The 20000-nt window shown below is 44.1% G+C and overlaps 1 protein-coding gene across 9 annotated transcripts in view; it reads left to right on the top strand.

Annotated features, from left to right (window-relative positions):
* Positions 1–20000, top strand: part of SYNE1 (spectrin repeat containing nuclear envelope protein 1) — a gene marked incomplete at its 5' end in the record, with an annotated part of 433140 nt that overhangs the window by 408576 nt on the left and 4564 nt on the right. For 8 of the 9 annotated variants that reach the window (XM_080941779.1, XM_080941776.1, XM_080941778.1 and 5 more), the window contains 9 exons: positions 1036–1104; positions 2626–2768; positions 4857–4980; positions 5995–6206; positions 9612–9812; positions 11234–11362; positions 12909–13121; positions 14234–14326; positions 15654–15712. In XM_080941779.1, coding sequence (XP_080797905.1) covers positions 1036–1104; positions 2626–2768; positions 4857–4980; positions 5995–6206; positions 9612–9812; positions 11234–11362; positions 12909–13121; positions 14234–14326; positions 15654–15712 — 1243 coding nt within the window. The remainder of the gene's footprint in view (positions 1–1035; positions 1105–2625; positions 2769–4856; positions 4981–5994; positions 6207–9611; positions 9813–11233; positions 11363–12908; positions 13122–14233; positions 14327–15653; positions 15713–20000) is intronic. The other variant, XM_080941780.1, reaches the window with a different exon arrangement.

Genomic DNA, 20000 nt, shown 5'->3' with positions numbered 1-20000 from the left:
AAACATGATGGATCCCCAGATGGGGGAGTCCTTGGTTGGCTCTTCCTTCAGTTTCTGTTCCATGGTTTGTCCCTGTTCTTCCTTTGGACAGGACCATTAAAAACTTTGAGATGAGTATGTGGCCCCATTCCTCCAGCAGGGGCCAAGCCTATCTGCTGGAGGTGGTCTCTACAGGTTCTGTCTCCCCCATTCTCTGTACATTTCAGCTAAAGTCATCCCCATTGGGTCCTGGGACCCCCTAGTGGCTATCCCTATGTCCTCACCCCCCCCAACTGCTACCTATTTTTGTTTGATTTCGTGACCTTCTGTAACTCTCTCACATCTATCTCCTCCAGATCCTGACTGGGGAGGAAAAGGGGGTGGAATAAGGGCTGAAAAGTTTACTCTGGCCTATGTTTCCAGAGGGATAAGAACCCATCATGGCAGGAAAGGCCCAGCATGGCAGTAGGAGCAAGAAGCTGGCTTGTCACATTGTCACCATAGCCCCGGCCCATCACGTCCAGTCCCCAGTGATGCTTCCTTTCACAAGGCTCTGCCTCCGAAAGGTTCCACAGCTCCCCACTAAAGCACCGTGAACTGGTGACCGAGTGTTCAGATACATGATCCAGAGGGGGTTATTTCTCATTCAAACCACCACAGCTCCTCAGTAAGTTGGAGATTTGAAGAACTAGCTGGCTGTGCTGTGGGAGACCATCTGTCAAAGCTAACATGGCATCAGAGGGAAATCTCCCTTCTCCAGACACTCGTTTTCTCGTCTATGAAATGGAAATCACACTGCCGGGCATTCTTAGGGTCCCTGCGAGGAATAAAGTGCCTCAAACAAAAAAACACTCACTCGGTATGAATTCTTAGCAGGATTCATTACATGAAGCCTTTGGCAAGCCTACGTGCTCTCCCCTTTGTGCCAGCGGCTGTCAGGAACAATGAATTTCTTTTCTTTTCTTTTTTTTTCCCTGAGGCAAACTACTTTGCTACCCCAAGAGAATTGAGGTGTCCAGCATTTAGCTGTCAACTTAGACTGTGCTCTTTTTGCAGATGTAGTGATCCCCGAGAACCCCGAGGCCTATGTAAAACTCACAGAAAATGCAATCAGAAATACTTCTGGTAGGCGCAAACAGTGGGAGCAAACCTCCCGCACCCGCTGTCGTACAACAACCCCCCCCCTTCTCAGCTCAGCTTCCTTGCCTCTCACGGCTCTGGCATGCCACAGCACAGGCTTCTTCTCTTCCTCCTGCATTATGGGGGGAAAAATGCCGGCTGATCTACACCAAGAATATGATCTCCATAACCAGGTCATGAAATAGCCCCTTAGCTTGTCAAGTGGTAATCAGTCTCATTACAGAGAACTCGATGTCCAGTGGCGGCTGAAAATATAGGAGGCGAAAGTCCTTGTCCGGCCTCTGTGCTCTCATTTTACCATTGGTGGAAGCGAGTGCTAGCTTTGTAATTTGGTGACCTGCCACTGGCTGGACAAATGATGTCGGGCACACCCTCGACCACTGCCCCCATGCAGGTGTGGTCGATATTGCATGTCCTTTTGAATTAAAGAAGTATCACCTCCTCAAATGAGAAATGTCCTCCCTGGTACTGTAATCTTTAGATTGCCACTTCAGAGCACAGTCTCTGAAAAGCAGACATCAGAATGCTCCAGGCCCTGTACTAGTTTGCCCTAGATCCTGTACATACTTAGGCATACTGATGGACTGGGGCGGTGGTTGGGACGCATGGCAGACCATTGCTGTTTCTGAGTCAGAGTCTAGTTCTTTCCCTAGCAGTCTGCAGTTTCTGGAGATCAGCACAAGGTCAAAAACCAAGCTAGCGTTACAGTGACCCTCTCAGCTAGCCGTCTCTCCCAGGCAGAGGCTTAGACATTTTAGAAAGCTTACTTTGTTATTTTCACCCTATCTTTGTGTTTCTCAGATAATCAATGTGCCTGGTCAGCAAGGACTAGGATACACATGCAAGAGAATAGTTGCAAACATATGTGTACCGCAAGTTCAAAGCCCTTAAGAGAGGGTGAGCCCGAACCTAGGTAGCAAGGAAGAACATGCCTAAAGAAGAGACAGAAGCCAGGTTTTGTTTCTTCAGCCAGATAAGGAAGTATTCCTCTGCGCATGTCTATTCCGAGCTAGCCTCTTCTTGGTTAAGTTGAATTCATGCAGCCAGGGATTTAAGTGGTACTGATGTCTCTGAGATGCACAGAGACAAATCCAAGGGCGAAGCCTTGCCTGCTAGCTAAGTGAGTATGGAAAGCATCTGTCTCCTGATGCCTTGGACGTGGCCGGTCTCTCTGTAGATTATTGGGAAAGCCTTCCACTGTGTGTAACGCTGCCATCAGAATAGCTAGAGAAGGGAGCAGCATCCTCAGAGGCTGTTCAGGATCCACTGCGGAGCTCTCTGCCGAGCCCAGGCTGCTGAGTCTCTTTAGGAAGCACACTTACTGGCTTGGCCCCTTAAATGTCTAACCCTCTAGCAGGACAGCACTAAACCTGCCTTACGACTCCCCCAACACACACTCTCTCTGCTTTGCCATAGCTCAAATGCTTTCTGAAGCCTCTTGACTGACAAGTTTGAAATAAGTCAAACGTTTTGATCCATTAAAGACTCTTATGGTTGACACCACAGGGGGTCCCGGCTCACTGGAGTCACAGATGAGGCAGCTGGACAAAGGCCTGGATGGCAACCGCTTCCAGATACAGCAAACTGCAAATATCCTCAGAAGCAAAACTCCCCCAGGGCCAGACATGGACACCAGCTACAAGGGCTACGTGAGTATTCCAACAAGCATGATCCTCACCTAGACCTGCAATACAACTCTGGCAAAAGCAGCTCATGTCTGCAGCACATGGGTTCTGTGAGGTCTTAAATACAGAGGTTGCCCCTGACCTCAGATAGAATATATGAAGCAAAGCCCCATTATTTGAGATTAGTTTTTGAAAAAATGGTGGGGCCCATTTTGTTACCACCAGTCTGCTCCCTTTCGCTGAGCAGTTAGTATGATCCACTTAGCTAAAGACAACCAAAACCTTTCACTTCCAAATGTCACTGAGTGCCTGTTCAAATTCAGCTAATAAATTTTGGACCGAGGTTATCCCTTAGATTACTAATATGAGAGTCTCTTGTTGTTACTGTTGTTTTAGTTGTTAATTCCTCTCATGACCACAGGAGTGTTTGTAATATTCTGCTTTTGATTTGGGGACATTTCACAATGTTGAGAGCTGAACTTTGTACATACTAGGCTAGCACTGTGCTACCAAGCTTTATCCTAGCCCTGCCTTTCATTCCGTGGGTGCTGAGCCTGAAGGAAGCCATCTTAACTAAAGCAAGCTCTGGGAAGGAGGATGCAAGGGATGGCATAGCTCCACCACTTCTGTGTTTTTCCGTGTTGCTAGCGTGTCCAGTAAAATCTATACATTGTAGTCACCAGCCAAGTAATATTTCTTTTGTGCCTGCAACCTACCTATCCATACTTTTAAGCAGGAGAATTTTAAGCAGAAGCAAATCTCTCCCCCAGCTCTTGGTCAAAGGGCTAGAAGGCTGATTCCTTGTGGTCTCATCACCTCCCACTGGTTCTCCATTTTGGAATCGGGGAGAAAGCTGTTCTAGCTCCTCATGCTCCTTCAGTCACGACTCTCATGAAACCTCTTTCTAAAGTGCTCTACAACTCGAGGCTGGAGAAGCAGCTCAGTGGCAACATGTTTACCCAGCACATTCAAGGACCTGGGTTCAATCTCCAGGACTGTAGAAGATAAAAATCCAAGCATAGCCTAGCTTCATGATGACCCCGTTGACGTCACTGAGGTGACACTTCGCCTCAATCAAAAGTAACAAGTGTAACTCGAAGACACTGTCACTGTGAGAAACATTAGGAGACAAGCTTGTACTCTACTGAAGAGAAGGTGTTGGGAACCGTGTTCTGTGTTATTTTAACCTTGTATTATTTTGCTTTCTTTTATTCTGAGGCAGATTCTTGTCATATAAACACACTGGTCTTCAGCTTGCGATCTTTCTCTCTCGCCCATAAAGTGCTAGGATCATGCCCATACACCACCGTGCCCAGCCATAATTTGTTCTTTTAATATTTGCATACCGTGTGCTTTACTTTTGAGTTTTGAACTCAGTCCCTTGATGACTGTTAAACCTGGCTGTAAATTTTCTCATAGAACAACTGGCTTTTCTATTGCCCTGAACCCTTAAGTATTTCAGTTCCTTAATGTAAAAGAGGTTCCCTTGGAACTTGTGGTACTATTGGTTTTTCCACATTTAGGCTTGTGAAAGAGAAAGAAGGAACAATTTGCCCAAAACTGGATACTGCCACTCCAGCTAAGGAGTGTGGACTTTAAATTGCAGATCAGTCTGATCTGTTTCGATTCATATAAAACCATGGTTCTCAACCTTCCTAAGGCTGCAACCCTTTAACACAGTTCTTCATGTTGTGGTAACTCCCCAACCATAAAATTATTTTTATTGCTACTTCGTAGCTGTAATTTTACTGCTATTATAAATTATAATGTAAACATTGGTGTTGTCTGCGAAAGGGTCATTTGACCCAAATGGGGTTGGGACCCACAGGTTGAGAACTCCTGTTATAAAAGACTTTTCAGGCCTTTTACATGCCTATCATGCATGCAAAGTGTGTCATTAAGGGTGTGTGTGTGTGTGTGTGTGTGTGTGTGTGTGTGTGCAGAGAGGGGGGGGATACAGCATAATTTTGAATTCTGTTTATTCTTATCAGAGCAACATCAAGAAGTAAAATAGCCACTACCTTGTTGAGGGACCACAAGGATGCTGTCCCCAAGCTCTTTGTGCTTGTGAGGATTGATGTGACAGGGCTGGCTTTTTGTCTGTCTGTACAGATGAAGCTGCTGGGCGAATGCAGCGGCAGCATAGACTCCGTGAGGAGACTGGAGCACAAGCTGACGGAGGAAGAGAGCTTCCCCGGCTTCGTTAACCTCAACAGCACAGAGACTCAGACAGCTGGTGAGCACAGTGTCCTCGGCCCGAGGTAGCGACACACAAGATCCCAAACCACTCTGTTCCAACACGTTCTACAGCAGCAGCAGGAGACAGAAAGTGTCAGGATGTGGCTTCTCCTGCTCCATTTATTCAAATGCCCTGTCTGATCTCTATTGTCAGTTTCGTGTGTGTGTGTTTCCAGGACACTACTACAGCAGGAAGTCAAGGTTGGATTGATCTCTTCATGTGCTCTGTATCCCTTCATAAAGCTTGTCATGGTGTGAAATCCTGAGTGGCGAATGTTCTTTACACCGTTGTCATTGCAGAAGACAATAGGAAGTCAAAACAGATGGCAGCAGACATGATCAGTGACATTATTGTCCTTTCTGTGGCCCTTTAAAGTTGGCATGCATATATATACACACATATATACACACATATACACACACATATACACACATATGCACACATATACACACATATACACATACACATACACATACATATACATATACATATTCACACATATATACACACACATATACACATATATATACACACATATACACATATAACATACATATACATATACACACATATACAAAAATATACACACATATATACACACATACACACATATACACAAATATACACACATATATATACACACACACACATATACACATACATATACATATACTCACATATATACATATTCATATACACACATATACACATACATATATACATAAATACACAAATATACACATATATACACACATACACACACATATACACATACATATACGTATACACACATATACACATACATATACATATACACATACACACATATACACATACATATACATATACACACATATACACATACATATACATACACACATACATATATATATATATATATATATATATATATATATATATATATATATATATATATATATATATATATAGTGTTTCCTAAATGTCATGGGTGTGGAATTCCTGCTCACTGTTCTGTACATGCTCTGCCAGGTGTGATTGACCGCTGGGAGCTCCTGCAGGCCCAGGCAATGAGCAAGGACTTGAAGATGAAGCAGAGCCTTCAGAAGTGGCAACAGTTTAATTCAGACCTCAACAACATCTGGGCCTGGCTAGGAGAGACCGAGGAGGAACTGGACAGGCTCCAGCATCTGGCGCTCAGCACTGACATCCACACCATCGAGTCTCACATCAAAAAGCTCAAGGTACCTGTCCCCACTTTCCCTCCTCAGCAGCCAGAAGACCATGGTCATGAGGAGCAGCTACCATGTTTCTTTATGTCCATCTCTTTTTGTCTCTCTCTATATATGTCTCTTTCTCTGCCTCTGTGTGTGTATGTGTGTGTGTGTGTGTGTGTGTGTGTGTGTATGTGTGTGTGTGTCCATGCACAGTTGTGCATGTGTGTGTACCTATGTGTATATATATATATATGTGTGTGTGTGTGTGTGTGTGTGTGTGTGTGTGTGTAGACATGTTTATTTAGGTACAGAAGTATATACATGTGCCAAAGCTTGTAGAGACCAGGGGACAATCTCACTTTTGTATTCATCATTTTGGTTGTAGGGATTTCTTTGTTTCTCTTTTTTGGACGTAGCATCTTTCACTGGCGAGAATGTATACATTGGCTATGTTGGCTAGCCAATGAGCTTTGGGAATTTTCCCACCTCTGCCTGTCCATCATAAGGATTTTAGACAGACTCCGCCATGCCCTGGTGTGTTCGTTTTGCGTGTGTTATAGGGATCAAACCCAGATCCTCATACTTGTGTGGTGAATCATATACCAGCAGCACCATCTCCCTGACCCATCAACTCATCAACTTGTCTCCAGTTCTTCACGTCGTCAGGGCAACAGCCAGAAAGTACCTGGGTTAGTCTCCTGCACAGTGTGACAAAAAGGCCTAATGTAATCCACCCTATAAGAGGCAATAAAAGGTTCCTGAGGCTTGAGTTGGTGGTTTCTTAGCTTGGCCTCATGTAGATGTGCAGAACATCATGGTGGCAGGCATATATGAAGAAGGATGCTGTCACCTCATCGCACATAGGCAACAGGGCAAGAAGAAAAAGCCCGGAATCCACATACAGCTTTCTCTTTTACTTCTATTGATTAGACACTAGCTCCCAAATTTCTAGAACCTTCCCCAACTGGAGATCAAGCGTCCAACGCACGAGACTGTTGGCAACATTTTACATTTAGATAATGACCCACAAGAATGAATAGAACATCATTCTTCTCTCCAACCATCTCTAACCCAAGCTTTTTATGAAGTCGGTTTTTAAAAGTCAAAAACGGAGACCATGTTATCAGTAAATCTACCGGGTGAACTATTTCTTAACAGCTTACTAAATTAGTACTTTAAGGAATGGGCGGTTAGGTTCAATTAAGGACCTGGGATCGCTGGGTCCCATTTCTTCATAAAAGAAATACAGGTCTGATCAGATCCTCGCACATCTCTGTGTAGAGCTGGAGAGAAATCATTCCCAAGATCACTTTAGTGTGAGTCTGGGGGAGACCCGGTGAAATCATGTGACCTTCTCCGGTCAGTGAGTGTTACTGAACTCGTTAGGGCCATGGCCAAAGCAGCCGCATGGAAACCAGAAACGAGTCAAATAATACGAATTGGTTGAGTTTCCGAGAGGAAACACTTACCACTGGTCTCTGACTTTGTCCTGGGCTGGTGACTGCACAGATATTGTCCATTCATTACAGGTCTGGGTCTTAGCAGGGAACTGTACTCTCTGGCAGACCCTGGAGAGTCCCCTGTAGACCCAGGGCTGCATTTGTTTTTAGTAGCTCTGTAGCTCCTGTGATTTTTGTCTGGAGAACATCAGAACATATTTCTCCTCATAACATTATCTCCTCCAGGGATAATGAGCACGCTCCCTTTGTGTTCCCGTGATCTTTCATATAGGCTATTCATTCCATGTTGACACTATTGTGGCTTTTCTTCTGATGATCACGTTGTTTTTCTTTGAGCCTCCAGACACAGAAATGAATCTTTCCATATTCAGATCCCCATTGTATTATTCAAGGGGATGCTCTCTGAGTCATCCCCTTTTCCTCCAGAAGGGATGCAATTTACAGGAGCCACATCATGAAATGCATTTTCTCTACAGTTTCTGACACCTTGTATCTAGGTAGCATTGCATTATAAATAGGCCCCTTTCAAAGAAGACAACCTATTGTTGACCAGAATCTCAGACTTAAGCAAAAGGAGGCAAGAAAGTAAGATCTCGCATGACACCCTGTGTGGAGACTCCTGTCCTGCACCTTTTCCTGACCCTTTATCAATAGATCAATGTTCTCTGTCAACAGATCCACAGAGTAATCAGGGACCTTGCAGAGCATCTCTTGATGTACGCTGCCTTTGCGGTAGCATCTGGGGAATCATGTTGAGGAGCTATTGGAAAGTAAAAGGAAAAATAAGATTAAGTTGAGTTTGGAACATGACAAAAATACTGGGAAGTTATAAGAACATTTACCCTGCACAGTTTGGTCTCTAGGATTGCTCACCCGGTATGAATCTTTGGGTGTTTAACAGCAGGACTCCAACCTTGCAGAATGAGAAACTCAGTTTTTGCCACTGAGTACTAAACTGCTTCGCCGTTGCCTAGGGAGTTTGTTAGTTTGCTGATTTTGTTGCCTTGTTTGTTTGTCTGTATTTGGGCTCCAACTAAGTCGACCCAGTCATGAAGTAGCCAGGTAGTTTTCTTCACTTAGCACCAGTGTGGCCTTTGACTGTCATCGTTAACTTGGGGGCCAATGGGCCTGCATTTCAGGCCACCAAAGCCCAGAGCATCAGCACCCAAAGTGCTTCCCACTTCACTCTCACACACGGAAGTCTGAGCACCACTGGCTTATTGAAATAAGACTGTCACCCTTGAAAATGTGTTCAAAAGTCAGTGTCCTCCTTCTGACTATAGAGCTGAGTCTCTGGTTTTGCTGTGGTTGACGGTTCTTGCACGGGGTTCCGTTATTCAGACTTCTTTACTGTACTGGCCAACCTCACTCTCCCCAGGCTTCTCTTCCATTTGCGAATCCTTTCCTTTTGTAATTTTGAATTCCCATTCTGCAAAGGCCTGGTAAACATCCTGAAGACGTAACATCTTTTTTTTTCCCCCCTGTGAACTCTTGAAACACAGAGTGTATGTGAGTGAGTGTGTGTGTGTGTGTGTGTGTGTGTGTGTGTGTGTGTGTGTGCGCGTGCGCACGCGTGCACATGTGAGCGCCCGTGTGTATGCATATGCTCATGTATGTGTGTGCACGTGAAGGACAGGGCACACTCGAGTGTGACTCTGATAATTCTCTCCGCTCTTTGCTTGTGATAGGGTCCCTAACTGATCTAGACCTCAGTAAGTAGGGTACACAGGCTAGATGTACCCTAAGCCCCAGCAGTCTCTACTCCCAGCTCAGTCTTACAAGTGTGCATCACCAAACCAGGTTCTTTTATGTGGGTTTTGGGGATTGAACTCAAGTTCCTGCTTTAACAACAGAGCTTTCTCTGTCTCTGAGTAAATTGTTTTCAAGGGCCTTCAAAGTGCTTTTTAAAAAAAAAAAAAAAAAAAAAAAAAAAACGTTTCTCTCACAGCTCTTGCTCGATTGTTCTCTTTAGGAGCTCCAGAAAGCCCTGGACCACCGCAAAGCCATCATCCTCTCCATCAACCTCTGCAGCTCCGAGTTCACCCAGGCCGACAGTAAGGAGAGCCGTGACTTGCAGGATCGCTTATCCCAGATGAACGGGAGATGGGACCGAGTGTGCTCCCTGCTAGAGGACTGGAGGGGCATGCTGCAGGATGCACTGATGCAGTGTCAGGTCCGTGGGGCTTGGGACAGGTGATGACACCAGACCAGACGCTAACATTAGAATGGCTTGAAGGATATGGCTGCTCGCTCACGGCAGCATTTAAATGAGGCAACTGTTCTTATTACAGGGAATCTATACCCCCGTGAGCTGCGTTCAAGGAGTTTTGTCTAACCTTCTCACTAGATCAAAACCAGTGCTCACCAAGTTGACAGTCCTTTTTGGACTCGCCCCTTTATTTCTTTTACTCACTCAAAGCACATTTACCAAACATTAAGACACGTAATGTGCTCAACAACAAGAGCACGACAGGTCTTTTCTCATCCTCTTATGCCAGTATTTGCCGAGTTTCTCCTGTGAACCAGGTAAGGCTCAGAGCAGTTCAGATACAGCGTAGTCTGTGTTTCTATTAAAGGGACGCTAGCTACAGCATCTAAGGAGAAACTGGCAGGATGGTTCAGTGGGTAAGGGCGCCTACCCCCAACACACATCTGACTGGTGCTGGGAGACTGTTGTTATAAAGGAGTTCAGCAGGTGGGAGGTCTATGAAGTATGCACGGGGGTTGTCTCTCTATAGGCAGGAGAGAAGGCAGTGTGGCCAGGTTATAGCCAGCAAGACAGGAAGTGATCAGAAGTTCAAGAGCCCGGTCACACAGAACATTGAAGCTCTGCCATTCTTGAACTGTATCAAGTGGGATAGAGCAGAATGGGAAGCCTCCTGGAAAGGGGATGTCCCAGCTACTGTGTCCCCGCCTTGTCTACTAAAGAAAGGCAGTGCCCTGTATGAAGGAGCGCATCAGTAATAATGTCAAGTCAGGATGGAAGAAGATGGACAAAGGGGGTACAGGACTGAGCCGGTGTCTTTAAAGAATGGAAAGACTCGAGCACACAGAGGAGAGCTGTTTCTTTTCAGATCATCCATGAGCACTGACTGGTTGTTTTGTTTTTCTCAGAAATTAAGTGTTTGAATGTCAGTGTGCTTTCTGTCTAACCGTTCCCATAAGGATCAGTCAGGAGCTTTAAGTAAACAGATAAAATCATGCTGTGTTAGTTACAACAGGGCTGCTGAGTTAAGGCCATAGCTACTGTACCTCCTGTGACAAGCAGCGGCCTTCCGCAGAGAGGAGCAGCCGTGTTCTGGTCATTATGGTGCTATGTGTTCACTGTTGATAGCCATAGAAAAGAACGGAAGACAGATGGTGGTGTAGACCATTAATTCCCGTACTTGGGAAGTAGAGGCAGGCAGATCTCTGTGAGTTCGAGGCTAGCCTGATCTACAAAGAGAGTTCAGGACAGCCAAACCCTGTCTTGGAAAAGCAAAAATGAAAAAAAAAAAAAAAACAAAAAAAAAGGAAAGGAAGGAAGGAAGGATGAATATATTCTAGGAAATGACTTCATACCTGCTATTATTTTATGTGCCATGTGTCTGATAGGATTTCCACGAAATGAGCCACGCTTTGCTCCTCATGCTAGAAAACATTGACAGGAGAAAAAATGAAATCGTCCCAATTGATTCAACCCTTGACCCAGAGACACTTCAGGACCATCACAAGCAACTCACGGTGAGAACTCCGGGGTTTTTTTTTTTTTTTTTTTTTTTTTAAGATACACAAAAAACAGAACAAAGAAAACTTTGCATGCTCTTAACTTCTGCTCAACTAACGTCTCTAGCTTAGTTGTGTGGGGTTTTCAGTCATGACACAAACATGTGTCAGTCACACAGGCCAACAGGATTAGTCACTGCCCAGCTGCACTAGTCTGGAGAGTTCTCTATCTCAGTTTCATTGTGTCTGTTAAGGCAGCCGTTTTAGGAAAATATACTTACCCTTAGTCCAGAGTTTGTTGGCTATGTACGTAGCCCTGAAGCATATGTCTGGGTTCCTTTTTCTGCTGCTGTAAAATAAAATACCCTGACAGAAGCAACTTAGGAGGGAAAAGGGTTCCTGGTATTCGGGAATTCGGTACATCCTGGCGGGGCAAGAAACGGAAGCAGCTGGTCACACTGCATCCACCACCAGGGAACAGAGAGATAGATGAATGAATGAATGAATGAATGAATGAGTGAGTGAGTGAGTGCTGGAACTCATCTCTTTTTCTCCACTTATGCAGTCTCAGGAATGGCCCCTTTCACAACCAAGAGATAATCCCCTACAGGAATGGCCAGAGACTTGGCCCCAGGCGATTCCAGATTCTGTCAGGTTGACAGTTAACAGTATATAGCACAATGTACCTAGTGGCTTATAACTGTAAAACCGAATTCAAAGCTGTTTAAATGGAAAGAGACAGTTAAGCCAACGCCAGAGGAATCAAACAGGCCAAGGAAGAGAGACACAAGCATCGGTGACAAGCTTGAAGAAAGCTATGAGATAACATTGCTAGATCTTACAAAAGCAAAACATATCTATCTCATAGATGTTTGTTTTTTTTCTGGCACTAAATTTACCCAAATATTTACTGTGCAAATCCATACTCAAGGGTGTCAAAACAACAGAACGGACAGTGTAGCTGGATGATTTCTGTAGATGATCAGGAAGCAGCCTTGAATCCTAGGAGGACATGCTTCTTTCTGTCTCTGTGGCCTTACAATGTTATGTCATAGCAGCTAGAACCCACTAACCTAAACTATTGAGTTTGTGGCTTTTCCTTAACGGTCAGGGTGATCTTTGAAACTAATCGGAGATGATGACCCTTATGTATCCAACCTTGACCTCTGGCAAAACTTATAAATTATTATTCACCGCAGAGCATTTAAAAAGATTTAGCTAGACCCCAGAATACGCCTAGGTATATCTGAGTTTTGCTGTACCTAGACTTTAATGTTTTATTTTTCTGTCTAACAGACTATCTTAGATCCCATTTTCATAGGACGTCCCTTATTCAGTTCAAACTTCCCCATAGTTTTTACCCTGAGCTCAGAGGGATTGAAAGAACACATTTAGAACATATTTGATTATAAAGGCTAGCATGGAGTCCCCATGTCACATTCCATGAGCTTCAGGCCTGTTTGGAGGCCACATGCCTTGAGAGGTTCGGGTACAATAGCCCATGCAGGCAAGTTCCTCTAAGTATGGAAACATCTTAAGGAAATATCTCCTATTAAATACACAGCAAATAAAGCAGGAGCTGCTGAAGTCTCAGCTCAGAGTGGCCTCACTACAAGACATGTCTCGGCAACTCCTGGTGAATGCCGAGGGTTCAGATTGTCTAGAAGCCAAAGAAAAAGTCCATGTGATTGGAAACCGGCTCAAACTTCTCCTGAAGGAGGTCAGCCGTCACATCAAGGATCTGGAGAAGTTACTAGACATGTCAAGCAGTCAGCAGGTAAGCCCTCTCAGACACTGCGCGTGGCATTTGTGTCCCCCGCAGAAGCCTGAAGCACCCTATCTCCACCTGTCAGAGAAAGGCTTGGATGGACCACTTGTCAGACCCTGAGTGGCCACTCTCCCATCACCGTGCTTTCAAGAGCTGTCTCAGAACACAAAAGCAGACTCGTAAACTTTTATAACAGGATGGGTGCTTTGGATTCTGTGAAATCGGAGAGACCTCTTTAGTCCGACACCTCCAACCCTGTTGCTGTGACTACCGCTGGCATTTCATTACAACTGTTTGGTTTAGAAGTGACATGCTTTGTGACATGCAGCTGTGGCAGTCCAGCACGGGTGCTGCGTGTGAGTTTCGTGTGAGCACAGAGGGGACATGTACTTGTCCTTTCAGATCTATTCGTCCCTTTAGTTGTTCACCAAAATGGTCCTGTATGTGTTTATTTCTGCCCCTTTAGCTGCCCTTAAATAAACTCTGCCACAGTCTCATTCTTAGTTCTGAGGCATGTGTCTATAGATGCAGTGGTACTTGGTAAGATTTCAGGCATTCTGTTGTGAACTCTTCTCACAAACATGAAACTGCTCATTCGTCTGGGGGTGTTCAAAGCACAGCCTCCCTTGAGTAGAAGCAATACAGTTTTCCTGACCTTACGAAGCAGATTCCTAGACAGCTGCCACTTGTTTCAAACATAAACAAACAGACTCTGCCTGCCTGCCTGCCTGCCTGCCTGTCTGTCTGTTCCAAGTGACCCGTAGTTGTAAAGGGGACTTCCCTCGCCAAGCAACCCCCTGTCAGCTAGTAACCATCCTATGCTGCCCAACTGCCTGTGTCACAAAGAGACAACAAAGCCACAGAAAACAAGACACAGCTGTGTTTTCTAGAAGGGCCAAGCTTATACCAAGAAATCCCCCCTCCCCCCAAACAAACGAACAAACAAACGAACAAAAAACAAGAATTAGGTTTCGGTCTCATCATCTGAATCAGGTTTGCCCGTGGATCTCCTGATCTTGGTGATGGAGACTTAGAGACGAATGTGAAGAGGGCTGAGCTGAGTCCTTGGGGGCTCCCGGAGGTGGAGTTGTTGAATGCCTCCTGTTCTTTTGTCCTCGCAGGATTTGTCTTCATGGTCTTCTGCAGATGAGCTGGACACCTCAGGATCCGTGAGTCCCACATCCGGAAGAAGCACCCCAAACAGACAGAAATCGGTAACTTTCCGTTGACCCTTTCCAATTGGTCCATGGGTGGGAAGTGTGAGATATGACAGGTTCTGTGTCTACAGGGTACACCCACAGGTTCAAAAAATGAGTCCCCGAACAGGAAAGGGTAGTTATTCATGTAAATTTATGTCTCCAGTCTTGTAGCATATTCTCAGCAATAAAAGAGTAATTTTTTTTTTTCCTTTTATTGAGCTCAACATGTGGCTAATATGCAGGAAGAATTTTTTTCTTGTTCAAACGGCCATTTCTAGAGCTGGTTCTTGTGTGTACCCTTGGTGGCTCCCTTCTTCAAATTATGACCGGCGTGTCCACTCAAAATGGTCGTGCCTAGAAGCACCTCAAATAGTAGAGGCAAATTGTGAGCATCTTGTGAGTCACTGAGTTGATAGGAGCAATGAAGTTGCATTGTCTCAAAAGAAAGGGCTTCTGAGTGATAACCCCTGAAGGCTTCTGGGTATCAACCCTGAAAGGGCAGCTGTGCAAGCCAACCCCCTACCCAGCCCATGGGGAAGACTGCCTCACCAGAGCACCTTAGATGATAAAAGGCAAAGTTGTCCCTGCTCCCCTCTCTCCCTTGGCTCTCTGTGCATAGGAGCTTATTTTTGTTTTTTTGTTTGATTTTTTTTTTTCTGGTCTGGCTTTATAAGTATATTCATTTCATTTCCCCTTAGAGTATAGAAGTAATAATTCCATTTGTATTTTGTCACATAAGCTTATGTTCTATGCCGATACGTGTGTTACCCTTAGTAGACCTTTGTTTGTGTTTTTACCAACATTCACTAGTTTCCTACAGATCCTAGTTTAAGAATGTGAAGGGACACTGGCTTTTTGATTCAAAACTCAGCCTCCATTTATCTTGAGGGTGGGACATTGTCTAGCTTCGAGTCAGAATTTTCCTATTCAAATTTTTACTATCGACTCTGTGCCCTCAAAGTTGCAAGAAGGCCAAAGCCTGTGCGAATTGTTCCTGAAGCACTCAGGGTGATGATGTGAACTTCTTGCTTAGAGTAACTAAAAGCACAGAGACTCTTGTAACACAGAGACCTCTGCGCTGTCTCCAGGAGGAGTGGCGGACGCTGTGTCCACTGTGGGTGCATGCCGCAATTGTGTTGAATCAATGGCTAGTACTGTAAATATGAGTCTAGCCCACTCCTTCCACTGAAGAAAAGCCAGTTTCCTTGGTCCATGGGTAGCAATCATTGCATTTGATTTGTTTGCCTTTTGCTGCTTTCTTAGTTGTTCTCATTGGTTAGCTTGTCTTTATTTGCCTGGACTGAACATTCTTCTTTCTTTACCCCCTGTTCATTGCAAACAGCCACGAGGCAAATGTAGTCTCTCACAGCCTGGACCCTCTGTCAGCAGCCCAAAGAGCAGGTACCTTGTTCTCCTGGTTTCCACCTGTTCTAGAACCCCCCCCCAAAAAAGAGGATGATAAAAGTTGCCCGTGAGTTAGGGAAGTCTCTAATGTGGTTTGTCTTGGGGGGCAGTGGAGGTATTTCACCCCTTCCTAGTAAAGGAAGAGAGGTCCTATTCATAGAGAACAGGTAAACCTCATAGTAGATTTGGTTGTCCATCAAAATTGTGTTTCCCTCTATTTACCCAATCTGGTCTTGTGGATCAAAAGATGCTCAGTGTGTCTGTAAATATGGGACTCAATTAGTGGTACTACTGCCCTTGGTCCGTGGCAGATTTTATCATCCTCTTTCCTTCTCAAGTTTACAAGAAGTCAGGTAACTGATCAGTGAATTATTTCACCCTTCACAGAACCCACAAATCTGCATAAAATATACTAACATCCCCGAGTGGCTTTTTTTTTGTTTGTTTGTTTGTTTGTTTTGGTTTTTTTTGTTTGTTTTTTGTTTTTTAACCTTCCCGTTTTATCCAGATTGTGGGTTTTTAGATTTTCAAAATGGTCAAGCCAAATTTGGTGTTCTTTATTTAAAATTTAAAAAAGCACTTTTCTAGCCTCTTCTGCTCTCCCTAATACTCGGCTTCTGGCAACATGTTCACCTTCTTTACACTTGGGGAGCCCTTTCACTCTGAAGCCAGGGTCAGCCCTGACCCTTCTCAGTCACCCCCATAATCTACTGCCGCTCTACCTCACGCTTGCCTCTCAGGTCCCCACCGGCCCCGCGGTGATCATTGCTTCGCCTTTTCTGTTGTTGGTGTGGTGTCTGTATGCCTCTGACTTTCCACCACTCAGCTACGTTTCCCCAGAAAACGTTTCTCTTTCTTTTCTTTCCATTTTCTTTCTTTCTTTCTTTCTTTTCTTTCTTTCTTTCTTTCTTTCTTTCTTTCTTTTTGTGAAAGGAAAATACTTTCCTCGTAGTCAGGTTTACAGCCATAGTTCCAGATGGTTCCCTATAAAATACCTGCCCCTTTGAAAGCTTCTCACCCCCGAGAAGAAATGTGAATGGAGATGAGAAAGCCATAGCTGTAAACTGCCCCCTCAATAATGCGTTTGGTTTTTCTGCCCTGCAATGCAGGGCTGGCTAATTTATATGTTATCCCGACTAAGCTAAAGTAACAGAGCATAGTTTTTTAAATAATTTCTTGTTTCAAGCCTCCTTTGACTATAATCCCCTGGTCCTGCTTTTCCTTTTTGAATTTGATTAGTTGATTGGTTGCTTGGTTTGAAAACATCGTTCTCGTTTTATTTGCAACAATCTGTAAGAAAATAGCAATAATGAAATGTGGAATAAACCACCCTGGGACCCAGGACGATAATGAGGGCCATCAGTGGGTGGTCCTATGCCCTCTCAGCCATCCACCTACAAGGAAATGCAATCACATCTGTAGGCTAGCCTTGTATCATCTAATCCCCTTCTCCCACAAATTAATTGTGGATGGGCCATGACCAGAGGTGAAGACATCCCACCACAGTCCTTTGAGAAAACCCACAGGGACAGTCCTCTGACCACAAAAGGGATGTTGCTGATAACAGTTAGGCAGCCACAAGGGTAACTCATCCCCGGTGGCTCCCAAACACCAAATCCATCTGCACTCCTAATTATTTTAGGCTGTCACCTAAGCCTTCTGAATATGTCTAAGGGCATCGGTTGCTTCCATGTGCCTAACAGGGCTTTGGCAAATGTTCTTGCTTTAATACCCACGAAGCTCCTATCAGCTCTGTTCTGCCCAGCATTGCTAATTAACACTTTTCTGAAAATTCAATGGTGCTTACTTGGGTTACTTGGGAGGGGATCGATTACAAAGAAGGTTCACCTGGATGACATGCTCCATCAAACACCTTGGCAAACAAGCTATGGTTGGACATACTTGGGCTTCTTAACTCCCTGGCACCGTGGATTGGGTGCGCTCAACCCTGTCAATGGGTACAGAGCGGATATTCACTCCAGTTAAAGTCTAGGCAACCATCCATTCCTTGGCATGGAAACTGGCCTTGTGTTTGATCTTGCACTGCTCCAACAAATCCGGAAGATTGCGGAAGACGCATGGGATTTAGAGACAGATGCTGTCTTCTGAAAACAAGGAGCTAATTTGGGAAGGTATTGGTTTAATGGGTGAGATTGAATTGTAGTTTCAACTCAAGGGGAACAACATCCTCGCCTGTTCCATATTTCACTTGAGATTTGACAATTGCATGTTCTCATTGAATATTATAAATAGTCTAACTGGATAGAGGCCAGTAGTCCATTTAAGCCCCAAACCTACAAAATCAATACATGATGGTTTCTTCCATTAAAAGATTTGCAATGTAGGAGAGTCCAGAGATTCCTAGAATCCATTACAAGGAGCTTTCAAAGAACTTCCTAAGATTATAAGAAACCAAAAATAAAACCAAACCGTGACTGTGTTTATACTGCCTCATAATACCCATGGGTTATATTCAAGGTTAAGCACATAGAAGTGTGCCTTCAAACCAGTGCTGTTTGTGGTCCAGCATCCGACTTAAGATTTTTGTAACCCTCGTCTCCAAAAGTCTTCCATCCAGATATGCATGGATGAGCAACAGTTTATAAAATGGGAAGATGATGTGCTAGTTTTCAGCAAGATGGTAGACTGTAACCGTCTCTTCCCTGTGTGGGATGTGACTTCACTCCATAGCTGAGAATAGAGAGGCAGAGCTTTTCTGGAGGCTCTTAGCTTTGGCATCTTAGACTCCAAGAATTAGAACTGGCTGAAGTCCTGCTAGGAGGCACAAGAAAGAGGCACCCTTTCAAATTGATCGAAAGTAGTCAAATATATTTAAGCAAGCCAGAAAAGGGGGCGGGTCTTTTGCTTGTTCACTAAAGGACTCCTACAAGTGCTGTTCCTTTATGGTGAAATTCCTTTTCCAATTCCTTCCATTGGACTCTTCCATCCATCATTCAAAACATCCAAAGAGCCTTAGCACAAAGCAGTTGCCCTTAGAGAGCCAGCTGCCTTCATACTCCAAGACAGCAGTGGGACGGGACACCAACAGGCTTCTCATTTTGCTCATTTGAAGTGAGGTATCCCAGTGTTTGGGGGTAAGGAATCAAGCAGTTTGGGGAAAAAATATCCTTGAAAGCACTGTCAGTCAGTCAGAAATGTTTTCTGGAGAGAACAGACTGAATTCTGCAGTTTTCAAAGATATTACTCAGCACACCCCAGCCTAGCTGTACAGAGAATAGGTGTTAGGTGTTGGTATTTATTTTGTATTTAATGTGTTTCAAGCACCATGCTAAGCATTGAGTGTGTTACTTCATTTACCATTAAATCCCTGTGACATGGCTAGCTAGATCCCTCAACTTACAGACAGAACATGAGATTAGAAATATGAACAGAGGTCTCACAAAACTTTGGACCCTACCATAGTGAAAAGACACTTCTCTCCCACTGGAATGTCCATAATAGGATAAATCAAGCAGTGTGTGTATAGGACCAGGTGAACATCAGATCTGGAATGAGGGACCAACAGAGGCCTCTGTTGCTTCTTGCAATTTACCCCCTCAGCACACACATCTAGGAGATACTGGATTTCAAAGACTATAGGTGGACAGCTAGAAATGTCTGTGTGTGAAATTTATTCATTATGTTTAACAAGTGTCAAAACAAACTGAAAATACTGCCCCCTAGCTTTGTAAGATATGTGCATCTAATTATCTCATTATATCTTCCTATGTCCCGTAGAATTTGAAAAATGAGTTACCTACTATATGCAGATTCTTAGGCCTTTCTTTGTTACGCACTTTCTTTTGTCATCATTTATTTTTAGGCTCTATTCCATCCCTTATCCTCCATCCTCCATGAGTGAGTATGTGTTCTAGAAAAGGAACAGTCATTTATCTGCCAATTTGAAAGAAATAGAAGAGAAAGACAGGATATGTTTTACTCAGCAAAAATAAGCACATGTTATTCTGGACAAAATTACTTGAAATATCCTCATGGGTCAAGTAGACAATTAAGTTTTCCTACACAAATACAGTCTAGACTATCACCCACGTCTATACAAAAGCCCTTGAAAAATGACCATGAGAAAGTCTACTTCTCACCGTTGCTCTGTCTTCTGTTGAATTTCCCAGGACTTTTGAAATTTGGATAATCTTTGGTCATTAAGTTAATATTAAAATAAGCACCCTTTTACTTTGAGACCATTAGCCTATTGGTTCTAAAATCTCTAAAACAGAGTCACCCTGATGGAGCAACTTTGAAACTGGGAATTTTAGTAGTTACTCTA

Source organism: Micromys minutus, assembly GCF_963924665.1.
Source record: "Micromys minutus genome assembly, chromosome: 30".
Classification (NCBI taxonomy): Eukaryota; Metazoa; Chordata; class Mammalia; order Rodentia; family Muridae; genus Micromys; species Micromys minutus.
This window is presented reverse-complemented; position numbering and strand designations above follow the sequence as displayed.